Source organism: Panulirus ornatus, chromosome 34, assembly GCF_036320965.1.
Source record: "Panulirus ornatus isolate Po-2019 chromosome 34, ASM3632096v1, whole genome shotgun sequence".
In the NCBI taxonomy this organism is placed as follows: Eukaryota; Metazoa; Arthropoda; class Malacostraca; order Decapoda; family Palinuridae; genus Panulirus; species Panulirus ornatus.
In genome coordinates, this window is record NC_092257.1 from 1,685,476 (window position 1) to 1,706,083 (window position 20,608).

The following is a 20,608-nucleotide window of genomic DNA, read 5'->3' on the forward strand; positions in this document are numbered from 1 at the left end:
TAATAAATTCCACTGCAATACCATCCAAACCTGCTGCCTTGCCGGCTTTCATCTTCCACAAAGCTTTTACTACCTCTTCTCTGTTTACCAAATCATTTTCCCTAACCCTCGCACTTTGCACACCACCTCGACCAAAACACCCTATATCTGCCACTCTATCATCAAACACATTCAACAAACCTGCAAAATACTCACTCCATCTCCTTCTCACATCATCACTACTTGTTATCACCTCCCCATTCGCGCCCTTCACTGAAGTTCCCATTTGCTCCCTTGTCTTACGCACTTTATTTACCTCCTTCCAGAACATCTTTTTATTTTCCCTAAAATTTAATGATACTCTCTCACCCCAACTCTCATTTGCCCTTTTTTTCACCTCTTGCACCTTTCTCTTGACCTCTTGTCTCTTTCTTTTATACGTCTCCCACTCAATTGCATTTTTTCCCTGCAAAAATCGTCCAAATGCCTCTCTCTGAGTAATGTGGCAGTTGAGGGAATAATTGGTATACATGGGGTGTTCAGTGTTGTAAATGGAAATGGTGAAGAGCTTGTAGATTTATGTGCTGAAAAAGGACTGATGATTGGGAATACCTGGTTTAAAAAGCGAGATATACATAAGTATACTTATGTAAGTAGGAGAGATGGCCAGAGAGCGTTATTGGATTACGTGTTAATTGACAGGCGCGCGAAGAGAGACTTTTGGATGTTAATGTGCTGAGAGGTGCAACTGGAGGGATGTCTGATCATTATCTTGTGGAGGCTAAGGTGAAGATTTGTATGGGTTTTCAGAAAAGAAGAGTGAATGTTGGGGTGAAGAGGGTGGTGAGAGTAAGTGAGCTTGGGAAGGAGACTTGTGTGAGGAAGTACCAGGAGAGACTGAGTACAGAATGGAAAAAGGTGAGAACAATGGAAGTAAGGGGAGTGGGGGAGGAATGGGATGTATTTAGGGAATCAGTGATGGATTGCGCAAAAGATGCTTGTGGCATGAGAAGAGTGGGAGGTGGGTTGATTAGAAAGGGTAGTGAGTGGTGGGATGAAGAAGTAAGAGTATATATATATATATATATATATATATATATATATATTTTTGCTTTGTCGCTGTCTCCTGCGTTTGCAAGGTAGCGCAAGGAAACAGACGAAAGAAATGGCCCAACCCTCCCCCATACACATGTATATACATACGTCCACACACGCAAATATACATGCGTACACAGCTTTCCATGGTTTACCCCAGATGCTTCACATGCCCTGTTTTAATCCACTGACAGCACGTCAACCCCGGTATACCACATCGATCCAATTCACTTTATTCCTTGTCCTCCTTTCACCCTCCTGCATGTTCAGGCCCCGATCACACAAAATCTTTTTCACTCCATCTTTCCACCTCCAATTTTGTCTCCCACCTCTCCTCGTTCCCTTCACCTCCGACTCATATATCCTCTTGGTCAATCTTTCCTCACTCATTCTCTCCATGTGCCCAAACCATTTCAAAACACCCTCTTCTGCTCTCTCAACCACGCTCTTTTTATTTCCACACATCTCTCTTACCCTTGCATTACTTACTCGATCAAACCACCTCACACCACACATTGTCCTCAAACATCTCATTTCCAGCACATCCTTCCTCCTGCGCACAACTCTATCCATAGCCCACGCCTCGCAACCATACAACATTGTTGGAACCACTATTCCTTCAAACATACCCATTTTTGCTTTCCGAGATAATGTTCTTGACTTCCACACATTCTTCAAGGCTCCCAGAATTTTCGCCCCCTCCCCACCCGTATGATCCACTTCCGCTTCCATGGTTCCATCCGCTGCCAGATCCACTCCCAGATATCTAAAACACTTTACTTCCTCCAGTTTTTCTCCATTCAAACTGACCTCCCAATTGACTTGACCCTTAACCCTACTGTACCTAATAACCTTGCTCTTATTCACATTTACTCTTAACTTTCTTCTTTCACACACTTTACCAAACTCAGTCACCAGCTTCTGCAGTTTCTCACATGAATTAGCCACCAGCGCTGTATCATCAGCAAACAACAACTGACTCACTTCCCAAGCTCTCTCATCCCCAACAGACTTCATACTTGCCCCTCTTTCCAAAACTCTTGCATTCACCTCCCTCACAACCCCATCCATAAACAAATTAAACAACCATGGAGACATCACACACCCCTGCCGTAAACCTACATTCACTGAGAACCAATCACTTTCCTCTCTTCCTACACGTACACATGCCTTACATCCTCGATAAAAACTTTTCACTGCTTCTAACAACTTGCCTCCCACACCATATATTCTTAATACCTTCCACAGAGCATATATATATATATATATATATATATATATATATATATATATTCTTTCTTTCTTTTAAACTATTAGCTATTTCCCGCGTTAGCGAGGTAGCGTTAAGAACAGAGGACTGGGCCTTTTTTGGAATATCCTCACCTGGCCCCCTCTGTTCCTTCTTTTGGAAAATTAAAAAAAAAACGAGAGGGGAGGATTTCCAGCCCCCCGCTCCCTCCCCTTTTAGTCGCCTTCTACGACACGCAGGGAATACGTGGGAAGTATTCTTAATCCCCTATCCCTATATTTTATTTATTTTGGTTTGTCGCTCTCTCCCGCGTAGCAAGGTAGTCCAAGGAAACAGACGAAAGAATGGCCCAACCCTCCCACATACACATTTATATACATACACGTCCACACTCACAAATATATATACCTATACATCTCAATGTACACATATATATACACACACAGACATATACATATATACACATGTACATAATTCATACTGTCTGCCTTTATTTACTCCCATCGCCACCTCGCCACACATGGAATAACAACCCCCTCCCCCCTCATGTGTGCGAGGTAGCGCTAGGAAAAGACAACAAAGGCCCCATTTGTTCACACTCAGTCTCTAGCTGTCATGTAATAATGCACTGAGACCACAGCTCCCTTTCCACATCCAGGCCCCACAGAACTTTCCATGGTTTACCCCAGACGTTTTACACACCCTGGTTCAATCCATTTACAGCACGTCAACCCCGGTATACCACATCGTTCCAATTCACTCTATTCCTTGCATGACTCACCCTCCTGCATGTTCAGGCCCCGATCACTCAAAATCTTTTTCACTCCATCTTTCCACCTCCATTTGGTCTCCCACTTCTCCTCATTCCCTCCACCTCTGACACATATATCCTATTGGTCAATCTTTCCTCACTCATTCTCTCCATGTGACCAAACCATTTCAAAACACCCTCTTCTGCTCTCTCAGTCACACTCTTTTTATTTCCACACATCTCTCTTACCCTTGCATTACTTACTTGATCAAACCACCTCACACCACATATTGTCCTCAAACATCTCATTTCCAGCACATCCACCCTCCTGCGCGCAACTCTATCCATAGCCAACGCCTCGCAACCATACAACATTGTTGGAACCACCATTCCTTCAAACATACCCATTTTTGCTTTCAGAGATAATGTTCTCAACTTCCACACATTCTTCAAGGCTCCCAGAATTTTCACCCCCTCCCCCACCCTATGATTCACTTCCGCTTCCATGGTTCCATCCGCTGCCAGATCCACTCCCAGATATCTAAAACACTTTACTTCCTCCAGTTTTTCTCCATTCAAACTTACCTCCCAGTTGCCTTGACCCTCAACCCTACTGTACCTAATAACCTTGCTCTTATTCACATTTACTCTTAACTTTCTTCTTTCACACACCTTACCAAACTCAGTCACCAGCTTCTGCAGTTTCTCACATGAATCAGCCAACACCACTGTATCATCAGCGAACAACAGCTGACTCACTTCTCAAGCCCTCTCATCCACAACAGACTGCATACTTGCCCCTCTTTCCAAAACTCTTGCATTCACCTCCTTAACAACCCCATCCATAAACAAATTAAACAACCATGGAGACATCACACACCCCTGCCGCAAACCTACATTCACTGAGAACCAATCACTTTCCTCTCTTCCTACACGTACACATGCCTTACATCCTTGATAAAAACTTTTCACTGCTTCTAACAACTTGCCTCCCACACCACACATTCTTAATACCTTCCACAGAGCATCTCTATCAACTCTATCATATGCCTTCTCCAGATCCATAAATGCTACATACAAATCCATTTGCTTTTCTAAGTATTTCTCACATACATTCTTCAAAGCAAACACCTGATCCACACATCCTCTACCACTTCTGAAACCACACTGCTCTTCCCCAATCAGATGCTCTGTACATGCCTTCACCCTCTCAATCAATACCCTCCCATATAATTTCCCAGGAATACTCACCAAACTTATACCTCTGGAATTTGAGCACTCACTCTTATCCCCTTTGCCTTTGTGTGTGGGTTGGGCTATTCTTTTGTCTGTTTCCTTGCGCTACCTCGCTAATGCGGGAGACCGGAAAAAAAAAATATACACACACACACACACACACATATATATATATATATATATATATATATATATTTATTTATTTATTTTTTATTTTATTTATTTTGCTTTGTCGGTGTCTCCCGCGTCTGCGAGGTAGCGCAAGGAAACAGACGAAAAGAAATGGCCCAACCCAGCCCCATACACAATGTATATATATACACGTCCACACACGCAAATATACATACCTATACATCTCAATGTACACATATATATACACACAGACACATACATACATACCCATGCACACAATTCACACTGTCTGCCTTTATTCATTCCCATCGCCACCTCGCCACACATGGAATACCATCCCCCTCCCCCCTCATGTGTGCAAGGTAGCACTAGGAAAAGACAACAAAGGCCCCATCCGCTCACACTCAGTCTCTAGCTGTCATGCAATAATGCCCGAAACCACAGCTCCCTTTCCACATCCAGGCCCCACACAACTTTCCATGGTTTACCCCAGACGCTTCACATGCCCTGATTCAATCCACTGACAGCACGTCAACCCCGGTATACCACATCGATCCAATTCACTCTATTCCTTGCCCACCTTTCACCCTCCTGCATGTTCAGGAGGTGGAAAGATGGAGATCTTTCCACCTCCAATTTGGTCTCCCACCTCTCCTCGTTCCCTCCACCTCTGACACATATATCCTCTTGGTCAATCTTTCCTCACTCATTCTCTCCATGTGCCCAAACCATTTCAAAACACCCTCTTCTGCTCTCTCAACCACGGTCTTTTTATTTCCACACATCTCTCTTACCCTTACATTACTTACTCGATCAAACCACCTCACACCACACATTGTCCTCAAACATCTCATTTCCAGCACATCCTTCCTCCTGCGCACGACTCTATCCATAGCCCACGCCTCGCAACCATACAACATTGTTGGAACCCCTATTCCTTCAAACATACCCATTTTTGCTTTCCGAGATAATGTTCTCGACTTCCACACATTCTTCAAGGCTCCCAGGATTTTCGCCCCCTCCCCCACCCTATGATTCACTTCCGCTTCCATGGTTCCATCCGCTGCCAGATCCACTCCCAGATATCTAAAACACTTTACTTCCTCCAGTTTTTCTCCATTCAAACTTACCTCCCAATTGACTTGACCATATATATATATATATATATATATATATATATATATTTATTTTTTTTTTTTTTAATTTTCCAAAAGAAGGAACAGAGAAGGGGGCCAGGTGAGGATATTCCCTCTAAGCCCCAATCCTCTGTTCTTAACGCTACCTCGCTAATGCGTGAAATGGCGAATAGTATGAAAGAAAGAAAGAAATATTTATATATATTATCCCTGGGGACAGGGGAGAAAGAATACTTCCCACGTATTCCTAGCATGTCTTAGAAGGTGATTTAAAGGGATGGGAGTAGGGGGCTAGAAATCCTCCCTTCCAGATTTAACTTTTCCAAAAGAAGGAATAGAGAAGGGGGCCAAGTGAGGATTTTCCCTCAAAGGTTCAGTCCCTATTCTTGATATTACCTCGCTAATGTGGGAAATGGTCAATGTTTTGAAGGATTGCTGAATGTTTTTGATGATAGAGTGACAGGTGTAGGGTGTTTTGGTCGGGACGGTGTGCAAACTCAGAGAGTCAGGGAGAATGGTTTGCTGAAGAGAGAAGGAGTGGTGAAAGCTTTGCAGATGATGAAATCTGACAAAGTGGCAGGATTGGATGGTATTGCAATTGAAATTATTAAGAAAGGGGTAACTGTATTGTTGATTGGTTGGTAAGGATAATCATTGTATGGTGAAGCACTTGAGGATTAGCAGAATGCTTGAATAGTGCTACTGTATAAAGGCAAAGGGGATAGAGTTGAGTTTTCAAAACTACAGAGGCATAAGTTTGTGGAGTATTCCTGGGAAATTATATGGAAGGATATTGATTGAGAGGGTGAAGGCATGCACAGAGCATCATATTGGGGAAAAGCAGTGTGGTTTCAGAAGTGGTAGAGGATGTGTGGATCAGGTGTTTGCTTTGAAGAATGTATGTGAGAAATACTTAGAAAAGCAAATGGATTTGTATGTAGCATTTATGGATCTGGAGAAGGCATATGATAGGGTTGATAGAGGTGTGTTGTGGAAGGTCTTAAGAGTATATGGTAAGCTGCTAGCAGTGAAAGTTTTTACCAAGGATGTAAGGCATGTGTATGAGTAGGAAGAGAGGAGAGTGATTGGTTCCCAGTGAAGGCTGGTCTGCTGCAGGGGTGTGTGATGTCCCCATGGTAGTTTAATTTGTTTATGGATGGGGTGGTTAGGTAGGTCAATGCAAGAGTTTGGAGAGAGGGGCGAGTATGCAGCCTGCTGCAGATGAGAGGGCCTTGGAAGTGACTCATTTGAGTGAGAAACTGAAGAAGTTGGTGATTGAATTTGGAAAAGTGTGTGAAAGGAGAAAGTTGAGAGTAAATGTGAATAAGAGCAAGGTTATTAAGTTCAGTAGGGTTGAGGGACAAGTTAATTGGGATGTAAGTTTGATTGGAGAAAAATTGGAGGAAGTGAAGCATTTTAGATATGTGGGAGTGGACTTAGCAGTGAATGGAACCATGGTAGTAGAAGTGAGTCATAGGGTGGGGGAGGGGGCAAAGGTTCTGGGAGCGATAAAGAATGTTTAGGAGAGAACATTATCTCGGAGAGCAAAGATGGGTATGTTTGAAGGAACAATATTCCAACAATATTATATGGTTGTGAGGCATGGGCTTTAGATAGGGTTGTACATACGAGGGTGTATGTGTTGGAAATGAAATGTTTGAGGACAATATGTGGTGTGAGATGGTTTGATTGAGTAAGTAATGAAAGGGTAAGAGAGATGTGTGGAAATGAAAAGAGTGTGCTTGAGAGAGCAGAAGAGGTGGTGTTGAAATGGTATGGACATATGGAGAGAATGAGTGAGGAAAGATTGACAGAGAGGATATATGTGTCAGAGGTGGAGGGAACAAGAAGTGGGAGACCTAATTGGAGGTGGAAGAATATAGTGAAAAAGATTTTGAGTGATCAGGGCCTGAACATGCAAGAGGATGAAAGGCGTGCAAGGAATAGAGTGAATTAGAATGAGGTGGTATACCAGGGTCAACATGCTGTCCGTGGACTAAACCAGGGCATGTAAAACGTCTGGGGTAAACCATGGAAAGGTCTGTGGGGCCTGGATGTGGATAGGGAGCTGTGGTTTCACTGCATTACGTGTGGCAGCTAGAGACTGAGTGTGAATGAATGTGGCCTTTTTTTGTATGTTTTCCTTGCGCTACCTCACATGTGGTAGCGTGTCGTAGAAGGCGACTAAAAGGGGAGAGAGCGGGGGGCTGGAAATCCTTCCCTCCCATTTTTGATTTCCTGCTTCTGCATGTAGTGCAGCCATGGGCTGCAGTTACATTTTGAAGAGCCCTTGGTAACACCAGGAATTTTTTATAGAAATTGATCAGGCGTGATTTTAAATTTATAGTTTTCTTCATGAAGGGATTGTGTTAGTTTTATGGCAAGCTTTATTTATGTGTTCCAATTCATTCTCCTCAGAATGACTTTGCTTTCTTAGGAGTGCCAGTTGATACTTTATTTTTTGATTATTTCCAGTGAGTGGTGTATGGATATTGCTCAAATAATAACTCACTTAGGACCATACCCAATGCAGAAATTGTTTGTCACTCATGATGCATTGGGAATCAAGCCTGTCCTTACTGCACTGGTGCAACAATCGCCACATTTGCAGGTCAGGATCTACAATATTGGTAAGGTATATGTTCTTCATGAATATATGAAATTTTTGAAATTCTTAGTATATTTAGTTTTGACATTCTTATTTACTTATAGGTAGTTTATAAATCATGGATTTTCATAATGTAATGTCTCTTGCAACAGGTCGTCAGAATGAACCAATGGGCCCTTAGTAACGACTTTATGATGTCCTTGGGCAGTCACTGTGGAATGCTCACAGAATTTGCCATCCCGTACATGCAGCCAGAAGTATTTATGAGTGATGAAGCTCTTTTTGCATGTTTCTTTGATGGCATGACCAGTGAAGAAGTCATGCAGTGTTGGAAAGAAGGCACAAAACCAAGACTTTCATTTAGACAAATGAGATATGTTGATATCCTATACTGGAAGCAAACAGAAAGGTTTATTCAAATGTTGTGTGTGTTTTATCCAAGTGTGCGCTTGTGTGGAATTGATGCCTATATTGATGATAATGAAAAAAGTCTTGTGAAGCCCTTTTTAGATGTGGGTGCCCAGGTCTCTGCTCTGAGAGTAAGCTGCAGGACTAAAGGTGTCCTTGATGATAGATTAAAGTGCCTAATAAATAATGCTCCATATTTACGAGAACTTAGACTGCATGTGGATGACAATTTTGAAGGGGCAGATTGTGACTCCGTGTTTGAGAGGAGACTAGAAGAAGCAGGAACAAAACTAAAGAAATTGGTTTCTCAGATGGGTGCATTTGAGTCTTTAGCTCTTCGCCCTCATGATGGTGTTGATATTACAAAAGTAGTGTTACCAACACTGCATGCACAAGGGAGCTGTATCACCAGCCTCCAGATATGTTATGAATATGCACAGCTGAATTCCAATACACTGTTTCAACTCATCAACCTGTGCCCAAGATTATATTATCTTGCTGTATCTATGGTGATGGGGGACAGTGATGATGCATCAACAAGTTACAGGTGCGTGAGCATGACCTATGAGTTTTTTTTTCTTATCCCCAAATAATGCAGCAAAACATATTTTTGGGTCCAGTGTTTGTCCATCTTTACATGAACATCCTTATGTCCAAAGCTCAATACAGCCAGAACATTGAGTACTGCATGATAAGGATTTAGATGTGCTTTGACCAGACAGTTAATCATGTGATTAGATTTTGATATTCTTAGGTAAATTTTTACTTGGGTTTTGATAAAACTAAATCTGTGGACACGGTGTACACATGACCATAATATTTGTTAACAGTAACCCTCCAGATAAGACTTGTAAGTACTGAAATTTACTGGCAGTCTGACTGGTTTCAGAGAAAAAAAAATCTACCAGTAGAAGTTTGAGATTTGCAAAAGAATGACTACTGTACTGCAGTCATGCACTTAGGGTTGGGATGAGTAAGGAGTACTAGCATGTACTTCTGAGAGAGTATCATGAAAATTTTTTTTGCGTATGTTGCTTATACTGAATTTTCTTCATATTTAAAGACTTTTAAGGATAACGAAATTTGTCACCCTTGTTTTCAGTGCAGAAGTTCTTTAATTTGTAGTTGCCAAATCATTTTACTTAAAATTCAGTTGATACATCTTTTAACAAATGGAAGGGAGTCGTGTGAATTCGAGGGAAAGGGTTATTTAGGAAGTGAATATATTGTTAGTTCAAGTATATAATACCTGCAGTACATTCTCATGTTTTGTTTAAACTGAGAAGTGTAAGAGTTTCTGAGCATGTGTACACAATAGGAATTTGTGGAAGGCTTGAAAGAAAATTACTCGTAGAATCTTTGTCAATTTTTTTAGTGGTATCATCACCAGATTAAATTATTTTTCTGTATATTTACTACATTAAAAGTATAAGTAGTAATTTTAAAGTTAAGGCCTCTGTAATTTTACCTAATTTCCTGTTTTGCATACTTTAGGGGGAAAAAGAATGAGTTGCACTAAATTATATGATGGAAATTTGGTACCAGATAGTTTTTAATTTCTTCTCTGAGAAGTTGTGTCACGTTGATAAGCACAACCAGCTACAAAGTCTTTTCTGAAATGAAAGTATCACAGCCTTCAAGGCCATTTACATTTGTATGAATATGAGTTTTCCATTTATTGCAGTATTGTAATGATAAACCCCTGAGGATGAGATTTCTGATATTCCATGAGAGGTACATTTCTAAGTTTTCATTTTTGCATTATTATTAATGATGATATGAGAAGACTACCTAGTATATAGGGAAATAAGAGTGGAAGAGTCCTGAAGGGAGAGTAGTGGGGGAAGAATGTGAGGAATGGTGTATGCAAGGGAGGCATGGAGGGACAGGAATAAGTGGAGACTTTTACAGTGGCCACTCCCTCTATGTAAGTGCTTAAAGGGAATGGATATTAGAGATATAGATGGATAGATATTAATGAGGAAGTAAAATTTATCTCCCCAGTATTCTTTCTGCTGTTTTTATTAGTTTATAATGCATTGTTGAAGCATGAGAGACAAGTGTTTTAGGAGCAGCTGAGTGAATGTTTCAGCATTTTTGATGCAAGAGACTAGGTATTAGTGTATTAGTAATGGGTGATTTGAATGCAAAGGTGAGAAATGTGGCAATTGAGGGTATAACTGAGGGGCATGTGGTATTTAGTATTATGAATGGAAATGATGAATAGCTTTTGGAAATGCAATGAGTTTTACTGAACATAGTCTCATTTATGTTTTGTTTTCCAACAGGACCATACTTCATCCATGTGTGGCTTTACATACCCTTGTTATTCAGGATATATCTTCGGAGACAGATAATACACGTGACTCTGCCTTCACCAGGGTGGCGGGCCATATATTGAAAGCAGCCCCAAATTTAGAGGTGAGTATGTTGTAAGTAAAAGACTTATTTACAACAGTCACCAATAGACTTGTTTTTCCCCGTTCTTGACCTGTTCCATCTTAACCTTTAACCACCACTCCAAAATTATATCCCTCTCATGTCATAGTTTCATACTACTCCAGAACCCCACAAGCAACAAATGTCAATCAGCAAAACATCTGAACATAGAGTGCTGGCTGAAACAAAGTAGCATGATAGTATTACACCCAAACATTTCAATATTCAGTCAACCACTGTTGCATGTAAATACCAGACCATTCTTAACATGACATTTGATGAAAATTTGACAGTTACACAGTACATTTCAAACATTAACATCACATATTAATACACTACAAACATTAACAGTCTCTACATATTAACAGCAAGAAAAAATATCACTTAAGATAACATAACTAATTCATCTGTAGGACAATAATTTGAGGTAGCCCTATTGGATTCTACAAGTACTTTTTATAGCACTCATAACCTTTAAAAAAATCAAAACAAAGCACTGTGCATAACAATGTGCTGTACATGCCAAAGCATGAGTGATATTAGATTCCGTGTACACAATGTCATACTGTGATTGAAAAGCTGCCCTTTGGCATTTTTTTATCACTTTCAGTGGATGAAAAGAGTACAATCTTGTTGAAGAACTTTTCACACCATAAGAGTCCAACATTTCCATGCAGCTTTTTTGTCGTGTAGCTCTTAAAGTAGATTAATGAAAATGTAAGATGGATTTGTTCAAAAAAGATAATTCAGAATGTGATGTACAACTTTAAAGACAGAAAATTGAGGCATTAGAAATATATAAGTACTGATATTGATAAATCTTCAGTCAGAATATCCACATATGCCACCTTGTCATGTAACATTCAGCAGTCTTTCAGAATACTCCTTTATCATCTGTTTACTTATTTCTTGCTTATTCCACTTCATATCTGCTCCCTCATTTTTTCTTGTTTTTCTCACAGTTCACCTCCTTTCATATAATTTTCTTGTTCTCCCTAAAGTTTGCTGATACTTTTTCACCCCATCCCTCATTTTTCTCCTTTTTCAGTCCCTTCCTGTCACTTTCTATTGTACATGTCCCAGCCACCCAGCAGGTAGCTTCAATTCCCTTTCCTTTCACTAGTTTCATTCACTCTCACCTTATGTCATTCCTCACCCAATCTTTCTTTGTACTTCTGTACACAAGCCAGAAAGAGGATATATGTGTCAGAGGTAGAGGAAACGAGAAGAAGCAGGAGACCAAATTGGAGGTGGAAGGATGGAGTAAAAAAGATTTTGAACGATTGGGGCCTGAAAATACAGGAGGGTAAAAGGCGTGCAATGAATAGAGTGAATTGGAACGATATGGTATACTGGGGTCGACATGTTGTCAATGGATTGAACCAGGGCATGTGAAGCATCTAAGGTAAACTATGGTAAGTTTTGTGGGGTCTGGATGTGGAAAGGGAGCTGTGGTTTTGGTGCATTACACATGACAGGTAGAGACTGAGTGTGGACAAATGGGGCCTTTTTGTCTTTTCCTAGTGCTACCTCGTGGGTGTGTGTGTGCTATTTTATGTGTGGTGGGGTGGCGACGGGAATGAATGAAGGCAGCAAGTATGAATATGTACATGTGTTTATATGCATATGTCTTTATATGCATATGTTTTTCCAAAAGAAGGAACGGAGAATGGGGCCAGGTGAGGATATTCCCTCACAGGCCCAGTCCTCTGTTCTTAATGCTACCTTGCTAATGTGGGAAATGGCAAATAGTTTGAAAGAAAAAGAAAGTCTGTGTATGTATGTATATGCTGAAATGTATAGGTATGTACATGTGCATTTATGAGTATTTATGTATATACATTTGTATGCAGGTGGGTTGGGCCATTCTTTCATCGGTTTCCTTTTCCTACCTCGCTTTAACAAGGAAAAGTGAATTAAATAAATAAAAATATAAATATTTCTGAAGTAAACTTGCAGAACTAGAATATAGTTGCACCCTTCATACTAAAGAACCCAGTTATTTTTGCAGATTGTTGAGATGCATGCTATGTCTGAAGAAAAATGAATAGGCTGAATCAGGCAACCAGAATTGCAAGTTCTGTGAAATATTTGAAAACCTCGAGATGGGTAACTTTTACATACATTTTTGCAAGTAATATGTACTAAAAACAAAACACTCAGCAGTGTAGTGCAATAGTCTCATTCTTTTCTTCATTGCAGATGCTGGGACTATCTTGTGCAATGCATATGGAAGAAGATTTTGCTGTGTTATCATCTGATGTTGTTACAAACCTTCATCTTCAGTTTTGCTCTAATTTAAGCAGTGTGTCAGCCTTACATTTTTTCTTGCAGCATCTGCTACCCAATTTTCCCAACCTGAGGATGCTATCTTTGGAAGAAAGAGATGGTATTTTTGAGAGTGAGTCTTTGACTTTTTTGTCAAGGAGAAGCATAAATGTTACTAGATGGAAACCAGAGTTTTTCCAATTGCCAAAGTGGGACAGCTCCTGCGGCTCACAGAACACATTTGCTCTTTATGTGATGTGAACATATCAGAAAGGAGTCTTGATGAGGAAGTTTTATAGCTTGTTCTTCAAAGAATTTTATACATCTGACCATCTTTATATGAATTTACAATGGTATCAATGTCTGTTTTCCCACCAGATTAACATTCGTTTATATGTTGGGTTACATACTCGGATAAGCCATTTTTGCTGGCTTATACAATAACATTTTATAAACCTGCTGGGACATTGGTTAACCTGCATCATCTTAAAACCAACCTGTTCATCTACAGCTTAGGACTTTACTTACCAGGAACTTGTAAAACCAATGCAATTTTCAGTTGATGGAAGTTGGTGACACACCTTTTCATGTTAATATTAGTTGGGCCTATGTAATGAACAACACTTCATGCATGTCAAGTGTTAATACTGTGTATTTTAATAAGTACTGCAGCCAGTTGTTCTTGAGTTGATGAAATGACTTCATTTGCAATTACCTCAGAATTGATATTTCACCTGAAGTTATACAACTAAAATGAATAATGAAAAGTGAAGATGGGCATTCATAGATAGCTATCCCAGCTCCAATATCATCTTGTTTATGTTTAAAATTTTCTTTGTATATTATCATTGTAAGATGCATGTAGAACAGGTGCAAAAATTATATTCTTTAAGAAGGATCTCCCTCTTCGAAAATTGCTGAAGGATATGAAAATCTGTTTAGAATACACACAGGTTATTAACCCCTTCAGAATGATGTGCTGGCGTGTAGGTGTGAGCAGCAGTGCAGTGCCCTCTGAGGTTGTCATATATTTTTTTTAATATACATAAGTAAACAAAAAGCAATAAATATATTTAGTATATTACATTACACATTATATAAAGCATTATGTATCTAACAAAATGTATGTTAATAGAGATGTTGGATAGATTGTACCAAACAACACAAAAAGTTTTAGAGGTGCAGCAAAATTAACAACGTGTATCTCACACTCATCCTTGAGAATCATGGTTAGTTTATTCTTTCAGAAACACACACTCATGTAATTTTAAATGTGTGTGCATTTATGTGTGTCACATATTGTATTTTTCTGTCAGAAGAGAGAAAATATGTATTTGTACAAAAAAGAGGAAATTAAGAACTGATGAATGTGGGAGAAGATGAGGCAGCAGTTATTACATGCATGGGTATGGAGGATGGAAGGAAAAGGATACAAGTGCAGGATGGGTTTGATGAAAAGGATACAAGTGCAAAGACCTACAGCAAAGAGGGAGGAAAAAGGGTGATAGGTTGAAGGAAGGAAAGGCACCTGGAGTGGATGGGATTATGGCTGAAATGTTGAAGTTTGGAGGAGAAAGTGTTCACAGTGCATTTGATATGTATTTTAGCATGGAAACAGAAGGCTGTGCCTGATAATTGGATGAAAGTTTTTGTTTTTCTTTATTCAAAGGAAAAGCTGCTAAGGACGTATATATCACTTACAGGGGAATGAGTCTTTTAAGCATACCAAGAAAAGTTTGTGCAAGATTGAGTGATGAAAGTGACTGAATGCAGCATAAGGGAGGAGCAAGCTGGTTGTCGGTAGAGTGGATGTATAGATGAGATTTTTTTGGTGAATATGATTGTGGAAAAGGTAAGAAGCTGTATCTTATATGTATCTGGAGAAAGCATACAACAGTCATGTGGAATGCTTTTTGGGATTTGTTAGGGATATATGGGTTGGTGGACAACAGTTGGATGGTTTGAAAGTCTTCTATGGATGGAGTGGCAAATGCATGTGTATGAGTGGATGGAGAGTTTAGCTAAAGTTTCGGTATACATGTGGGTGTGAGGCAGGGTGTTGTGTGATGTCCCCATAGCTTTTGAGCACATATATGGAATAATGAAGGGCAGAGGTGTAAGTATGGAAATGAAGAATGGATTAAGGGACTACATAGTCCTCCCAACTCTGACCTATGCAGCTGAAATATGGACATGGAATAAGTGACAGGTCAAGTATTCAGGCTTGGGAGATGATCTATTTGAAAGGGGCAAACACTGATGAGATGGAATGAAGAAAGAAATGATGGGATGTATGAGAGATTTGGTATGGGAGGGAATGCAAAGGGAATGAATCCTGGAGTGTTAGAGTAAGTGAAACATAATATTTTGAAAGGTTTTGGGCATGTGGAAAGAATGCAAGATGGGAAGGTTACAAGGAGACATACGATATTACGATTAAAGGGATCGGTGTAAGAGGAATACCACCTGTGACATGGGGAAATCAAGTAGAAAAGTACTGGAGAGAGAGAAATGGTGGGAGAATGCATGGGTATGTGAGGAGGGGCATGTAAGGATAGGGATAAATGGAGACTTTTGTTGTGGCCACTCCCTTTCTGGGATAAGAAATTGCAATAATAAATTACAGAATGTTTCGGGGGCATTAGGAGTATGTTGATACAAAGCTGGTTGTATGAAGCAGGCAGAAAGGCCAGTGGCAGCTGCATTACAAGATTTATAACATTTCAAATGCTTACAGAGCCTTTATTATTTTTTGTCATCCATCATGAAAAATTGTGCTGTATTTGCAAATAGTTTCATCAGTGTAATCCACTGGTGATGATTTGGCTAGAGGTGGTAAGCATGTAGTATTAGTTGGGCAGAGCATCAGCAAAGCTTTGAATCACTAAGATAATGTATTACCAAATTGTATAATTTTTTTTCACTGCAGTGTTGAGAATACAATAACATGTCAATAAAATAACACTAAAGTGAACACTACAGACTTCCATCTTCACAGCATATCCACATTGTTCAAAACTGAATTATTCACAGAGATGCTGCCATACCTTGGTGATTGTATAGATTTCCACTTACTACTTAAAGAACAGATAGAGCTTAAAATCAAAGGAATAGGCCACCTTGTCCACATAACATGCATTTTTTCAAGCAATTCAAGTTCCTTCTATGCCTTGCAAGTATCAAGTGCTGTTATTGTACCACAATATGAAGTTAGTTTTTTCTTAGCTTATATTTATAATACAGTGCTGAGGCTCACCAGGGAAGCCCATCATTCAAAGGGGTTAATATAAAATGTTTACATTTTTTAAATGCATGTGCATTGTATTATACAAAAGAACACTGAAGCTATGCTTGAAATGTTTTATGAAAGGGAAAACTTGGAAATAGAACTACATATTGGTTTCATTGTAGGAGGTTTCCTATAATCTCGCTCTACAGTTCATAATGCTAGCAGAATGTTACATGAGAATGTTATGAAGTATTTACCTCAGCAGTGACATATTTTTTCTGCATTGACAGAAGTAATGGTGCTCAGATAATTATAAGTAGATAAAGGGTAATATGAATTATATAGGTCCTTTTTATTACAGTATAAATTTCTCACACCTAAACTGAGTAATAAATGGGAAGTATCAGAGGGGAAGTTTCATTAACTTAAAATTCATATTTCACTTTACATGTAATGAAGTATACATTTTGTGAAAAACTTTGCACTGTAGTTAATTTAAACAATAAAATTTATGTAAACTCTTCCCCCATATAACTACCCAGATAAAGAAGTCCTACTTCATCTCCCAGAATTACAATAAATGAGTTACACATACACTCATACTCAGTTTTAATTCCTTTTCTTTCAAACTATTCGCCATTTCCCGCATTAGCGAGGTAGCGTTAAGAACAGAGGACTGGGCCTTTGAGGGACTACCCTCACCTGGCCCAATTCTCTGTTCCTTCTTTTGGAAAATTAAAAAAAAAAAAAAAACTGCCACAAAATATTTGGGCTTTTGTAGACTTACCTTCAACTTAATGTTTTTGTCCACATAGCTAGGTTTCATCTCATTAATTCCCTAATGTTCTGAAACATTTTTTTCCCTCAAAATGAAATCTTAAAATTACATATGTTGAATTTAATTCTCCAAGCCACCCAGATAAGATTTACATCATTTTCATTTATTTTAGTAATTTAGCTTACAATTGTACCTCTTTAATGTTTAGGGAGTGCAGTTTCAACCGTTTCAGACTGAATAGGAAGGGTGCATGGTGGATCACTTTGATGCACATTATGGTTTGTCGGTATACTGTTTGTTGGGGTGTGTGGGTGTTTGTGAGTGTGAAGCAGAGGTAAGCTTTTTATTTGTACTTGGGGGTTGGTGGTTAATTACAGATTGGTTTGGATGGGAGAGGTCTAGTACTGTTGCCTAGACCTGAGTACCAAGCATATTTAGGTGGCATTGTGTTAGAAGGATCTTTGTTTCATTGTGTATTTACTGTTTTTCAAAAGTGAATTTTGGTGAAACCTTTCTCATATATTTTTAAATTCATTAATGATTTTGAGTTTAAAAATTATTTTTTATAATAAAACATTGCAGAAAAAGTGTATGGGTGGTAACACTGTTGAAATGAATGATAGCATATTAGTATGAAACCTTAAAATAGTTATCCTAGGTTGCATTTGTGTACTGCATCCACTATGGATGATGGCCTATCATTTGCTAAGTTCTAATGGAATGTACGCATGACCAACCAAAAATACTCAATTTACTGTTCTGAAATTTAAGGAATTATAAATTCTTAAAACCTCTATGGTCCTTCAGACAGTGATAACTAGGTTCCTGATCTGATAGGAAACCATACTTACCAAAATGATAAGAATTTTCCTCCTAGAGATGGTTTTCCAAGTGTATGTTCCTCCATTAAATACCTCTGACACACTGGGGTTACATATGTTCTGTAATTTTCTATTTTCAAAGTTTCCAGAACTAGTGTTTTTTTGTGCAGGGAATTATATGTATATAATTTACAATTATTATAACATGAAAGTACTCGGATATCTAGGTATAAAACTTGATTCAGCAAGCACAGCTGTTACAGAGTTTTTCATCTTATTATGTATGATGTAAGAAAGTGAGAATCGAATACCTTACATTTCTTCTCTGTCATCCATCTTAAAGTAATTTTTTTTAACTGAACTAATACTGGATACTGAATACTGTTAATATATTACATCCTGGTGTTAACATTTTGGACAACAGTTTAAATGGAAGCAACATAATAGCGGAAGGTGATGTGCCAAGGATGTAGAAACTAAGAAGTAAATTAAGGCACTATGTGTTCCAACTCACACCTAATACCATCCTAAGCCATAGGAAGCTCAGAGACAGCAGCATAACGGCCATAAACGTAGTGGAAGAGCTGGCGTTCAATGTCTGCCAAGAGTCCTGATGCTCCAAACCTGTTTTAAATTGTGAAATTGATTTTAGTATATGTTTATGAAATGTTCCATAATGGGAAATCAAATGTGTTATGTAGAATCAAATGTAAACTGGAAAAGATGAGTGAAGTACATAAAGTCAAGGTAAAGGTAAAAAGCTATCAATCTTCAGGACTAAACTCAGTTCCTATTGAAGGATGGGACCTTGTGCATGTAGCCTCTCAGATTTATGTCTAAGTGTGCTGAAACAAGCAAAGGCTCTGATACTTAAATGAATTTTTTTTTTTTTTTTTTTTGCTTTGTCGCTGTCTCCCGCATTTGCGAGGTAGCGCAAGGAAACAGACGAAAGAAATGGCCCAACCCACCCCCATACACATGTATATACATACGTCCACACACGCAAATATACATACCTAAACAGCTTTCCATGGTTTACCCCAGACACTTCACATGCCCTGATTCAATCCACTGACAGCACGTCAACCCCGGTATACCACATCGATCCAATTCACTCTGTTCCTTGCCCTCCTTTCACCCTCCTGCATGTTCAGGCCCCGATCACACAAAATCTTTTTCACTCCATCTTTCCACCTCCAATTTGGTCTCCCACTTCTCGTTCCCTCCACCTCCGACACATATATCCTCTTGGTCAATCTTTCCTCACTCATTCTCTCCATGTGCCCAAACCATTTCAAAACACCCTCTTCTGCTCTCTCAAGCATGCTCTTTTTATTTCCACACATCTCTCTTACCCTTACGTTACTCGATCAAACCACCTCACACCACACATTGTCCTCAAACATATCATTTCCAGCACATCCATCCTCCTGCGCACAACTCTATCCATAGCCCACGCCTCGCAACCATACAACATTGTTGGAACCACTATTCCTTCAAACATACCCATTTTTGTTTTCTGAGATAATGTTCTCAACTTCCACACATTCTTCAAGGCTCCCAGGATTTTCGCCCCCTCCCCCACCCTATGATCCACTTCCGCTTTCATGGTTCCATCCGCTGCCAGATCCACTCCCAGATATCTAAAACACTTTACTTCCTCCAGTTTTTCTCCATTAAAACTTACCTCCCAATTGACTTGATCCTCAACCCTACTGTACCTAATAACCTTGCTCTTATTCACATTTACTCTTAACTTTCTTCTTTCACACACTTTACCAAACTCAGTCACCAGCTTCTGCAGTTTCTCACATGAATCAGCCACCAGCGCTGTATCATCAGCGAACAACAACTGACTCACTTCCCAAGCTCTCTCATCCACAACAGACTTCATACTTGCCCCTCTTTCCAAAACTCTTGCATTCACCTCCCTAACAACCCCATCCATAAACAAATTAAACAACCATGGAGACATCACACACCCCCGCCGCAAACCTACATTCACTGAGAACCAATCACTTTCCTCTCTTCCTACACGTACACATGCCTTACATCCTCGATAAAAACTTTTCACTGCTTCTAACAACTTGCCTCCCACACCATATATTCTTAATACCTTCCACAGAGCATCTCTATCAACTCTATCATATGCCTTCTCCAGATCCATAAATGCTACATACAAATCCATTTGCTTTTCTAAGTATTTCTCACATACATTCTTCAAAGCAAACACCTGATCCACACATCCTCTACCACTTCTGAAACCACACTGCTCTTCCCCAATCTGATGCTCTGTACATGCCTTCACCCTCTCAATCAATACCCTCCCATATAATTTACCAGGAATACTCAACAAACTTATACCTCTGTAATTTGAGCACTCACTCTTATCCCCTTTGCCTTTGTACAATGGCACTATGCACGCATTCCGCCAATCCTCAGGCACCTCACCATGAGTCATACATACATTAAATAACCT

The 20,608-nt window shown here is 39.4% G+C and overlaps 1 protein-coding gene across 1 annotated transcript in view; it reads left to right on the forward strand.

Annotated features, from left to right (window-relative positions):
* LOC139759753 (uncharacterized) overlaps positions 1-17,130 on the forward strand; it is a 38,255-nt gene extending 21,125 nt beyond the window's left edge. Inside the window, exons 5-8 of the mRNA XM_071682192.1 lie at positions 8,054-8,189; positions 8,339-9,141; positions 10,883-11,015; positions 13,236-17,130. Coding sequence (XP_071538293.1) covers positions 8,054-8,189; positions 8,339-9,141; positions 10,883-11,015; positions 13,236-13,562 — 1,399 coding nt within the window. The 3' untranslated portion in view covers positions 13,563-17,130. The remainder of the gene's footprint in view (positions 1-8,053; positions 8,190-8,338; positions 9,142-10,882; positions 11,016-13,235) is intronic.
* The last annotated feature ends 3,478 nt before the right edge of the window (positions 17,131-20,608 follow it).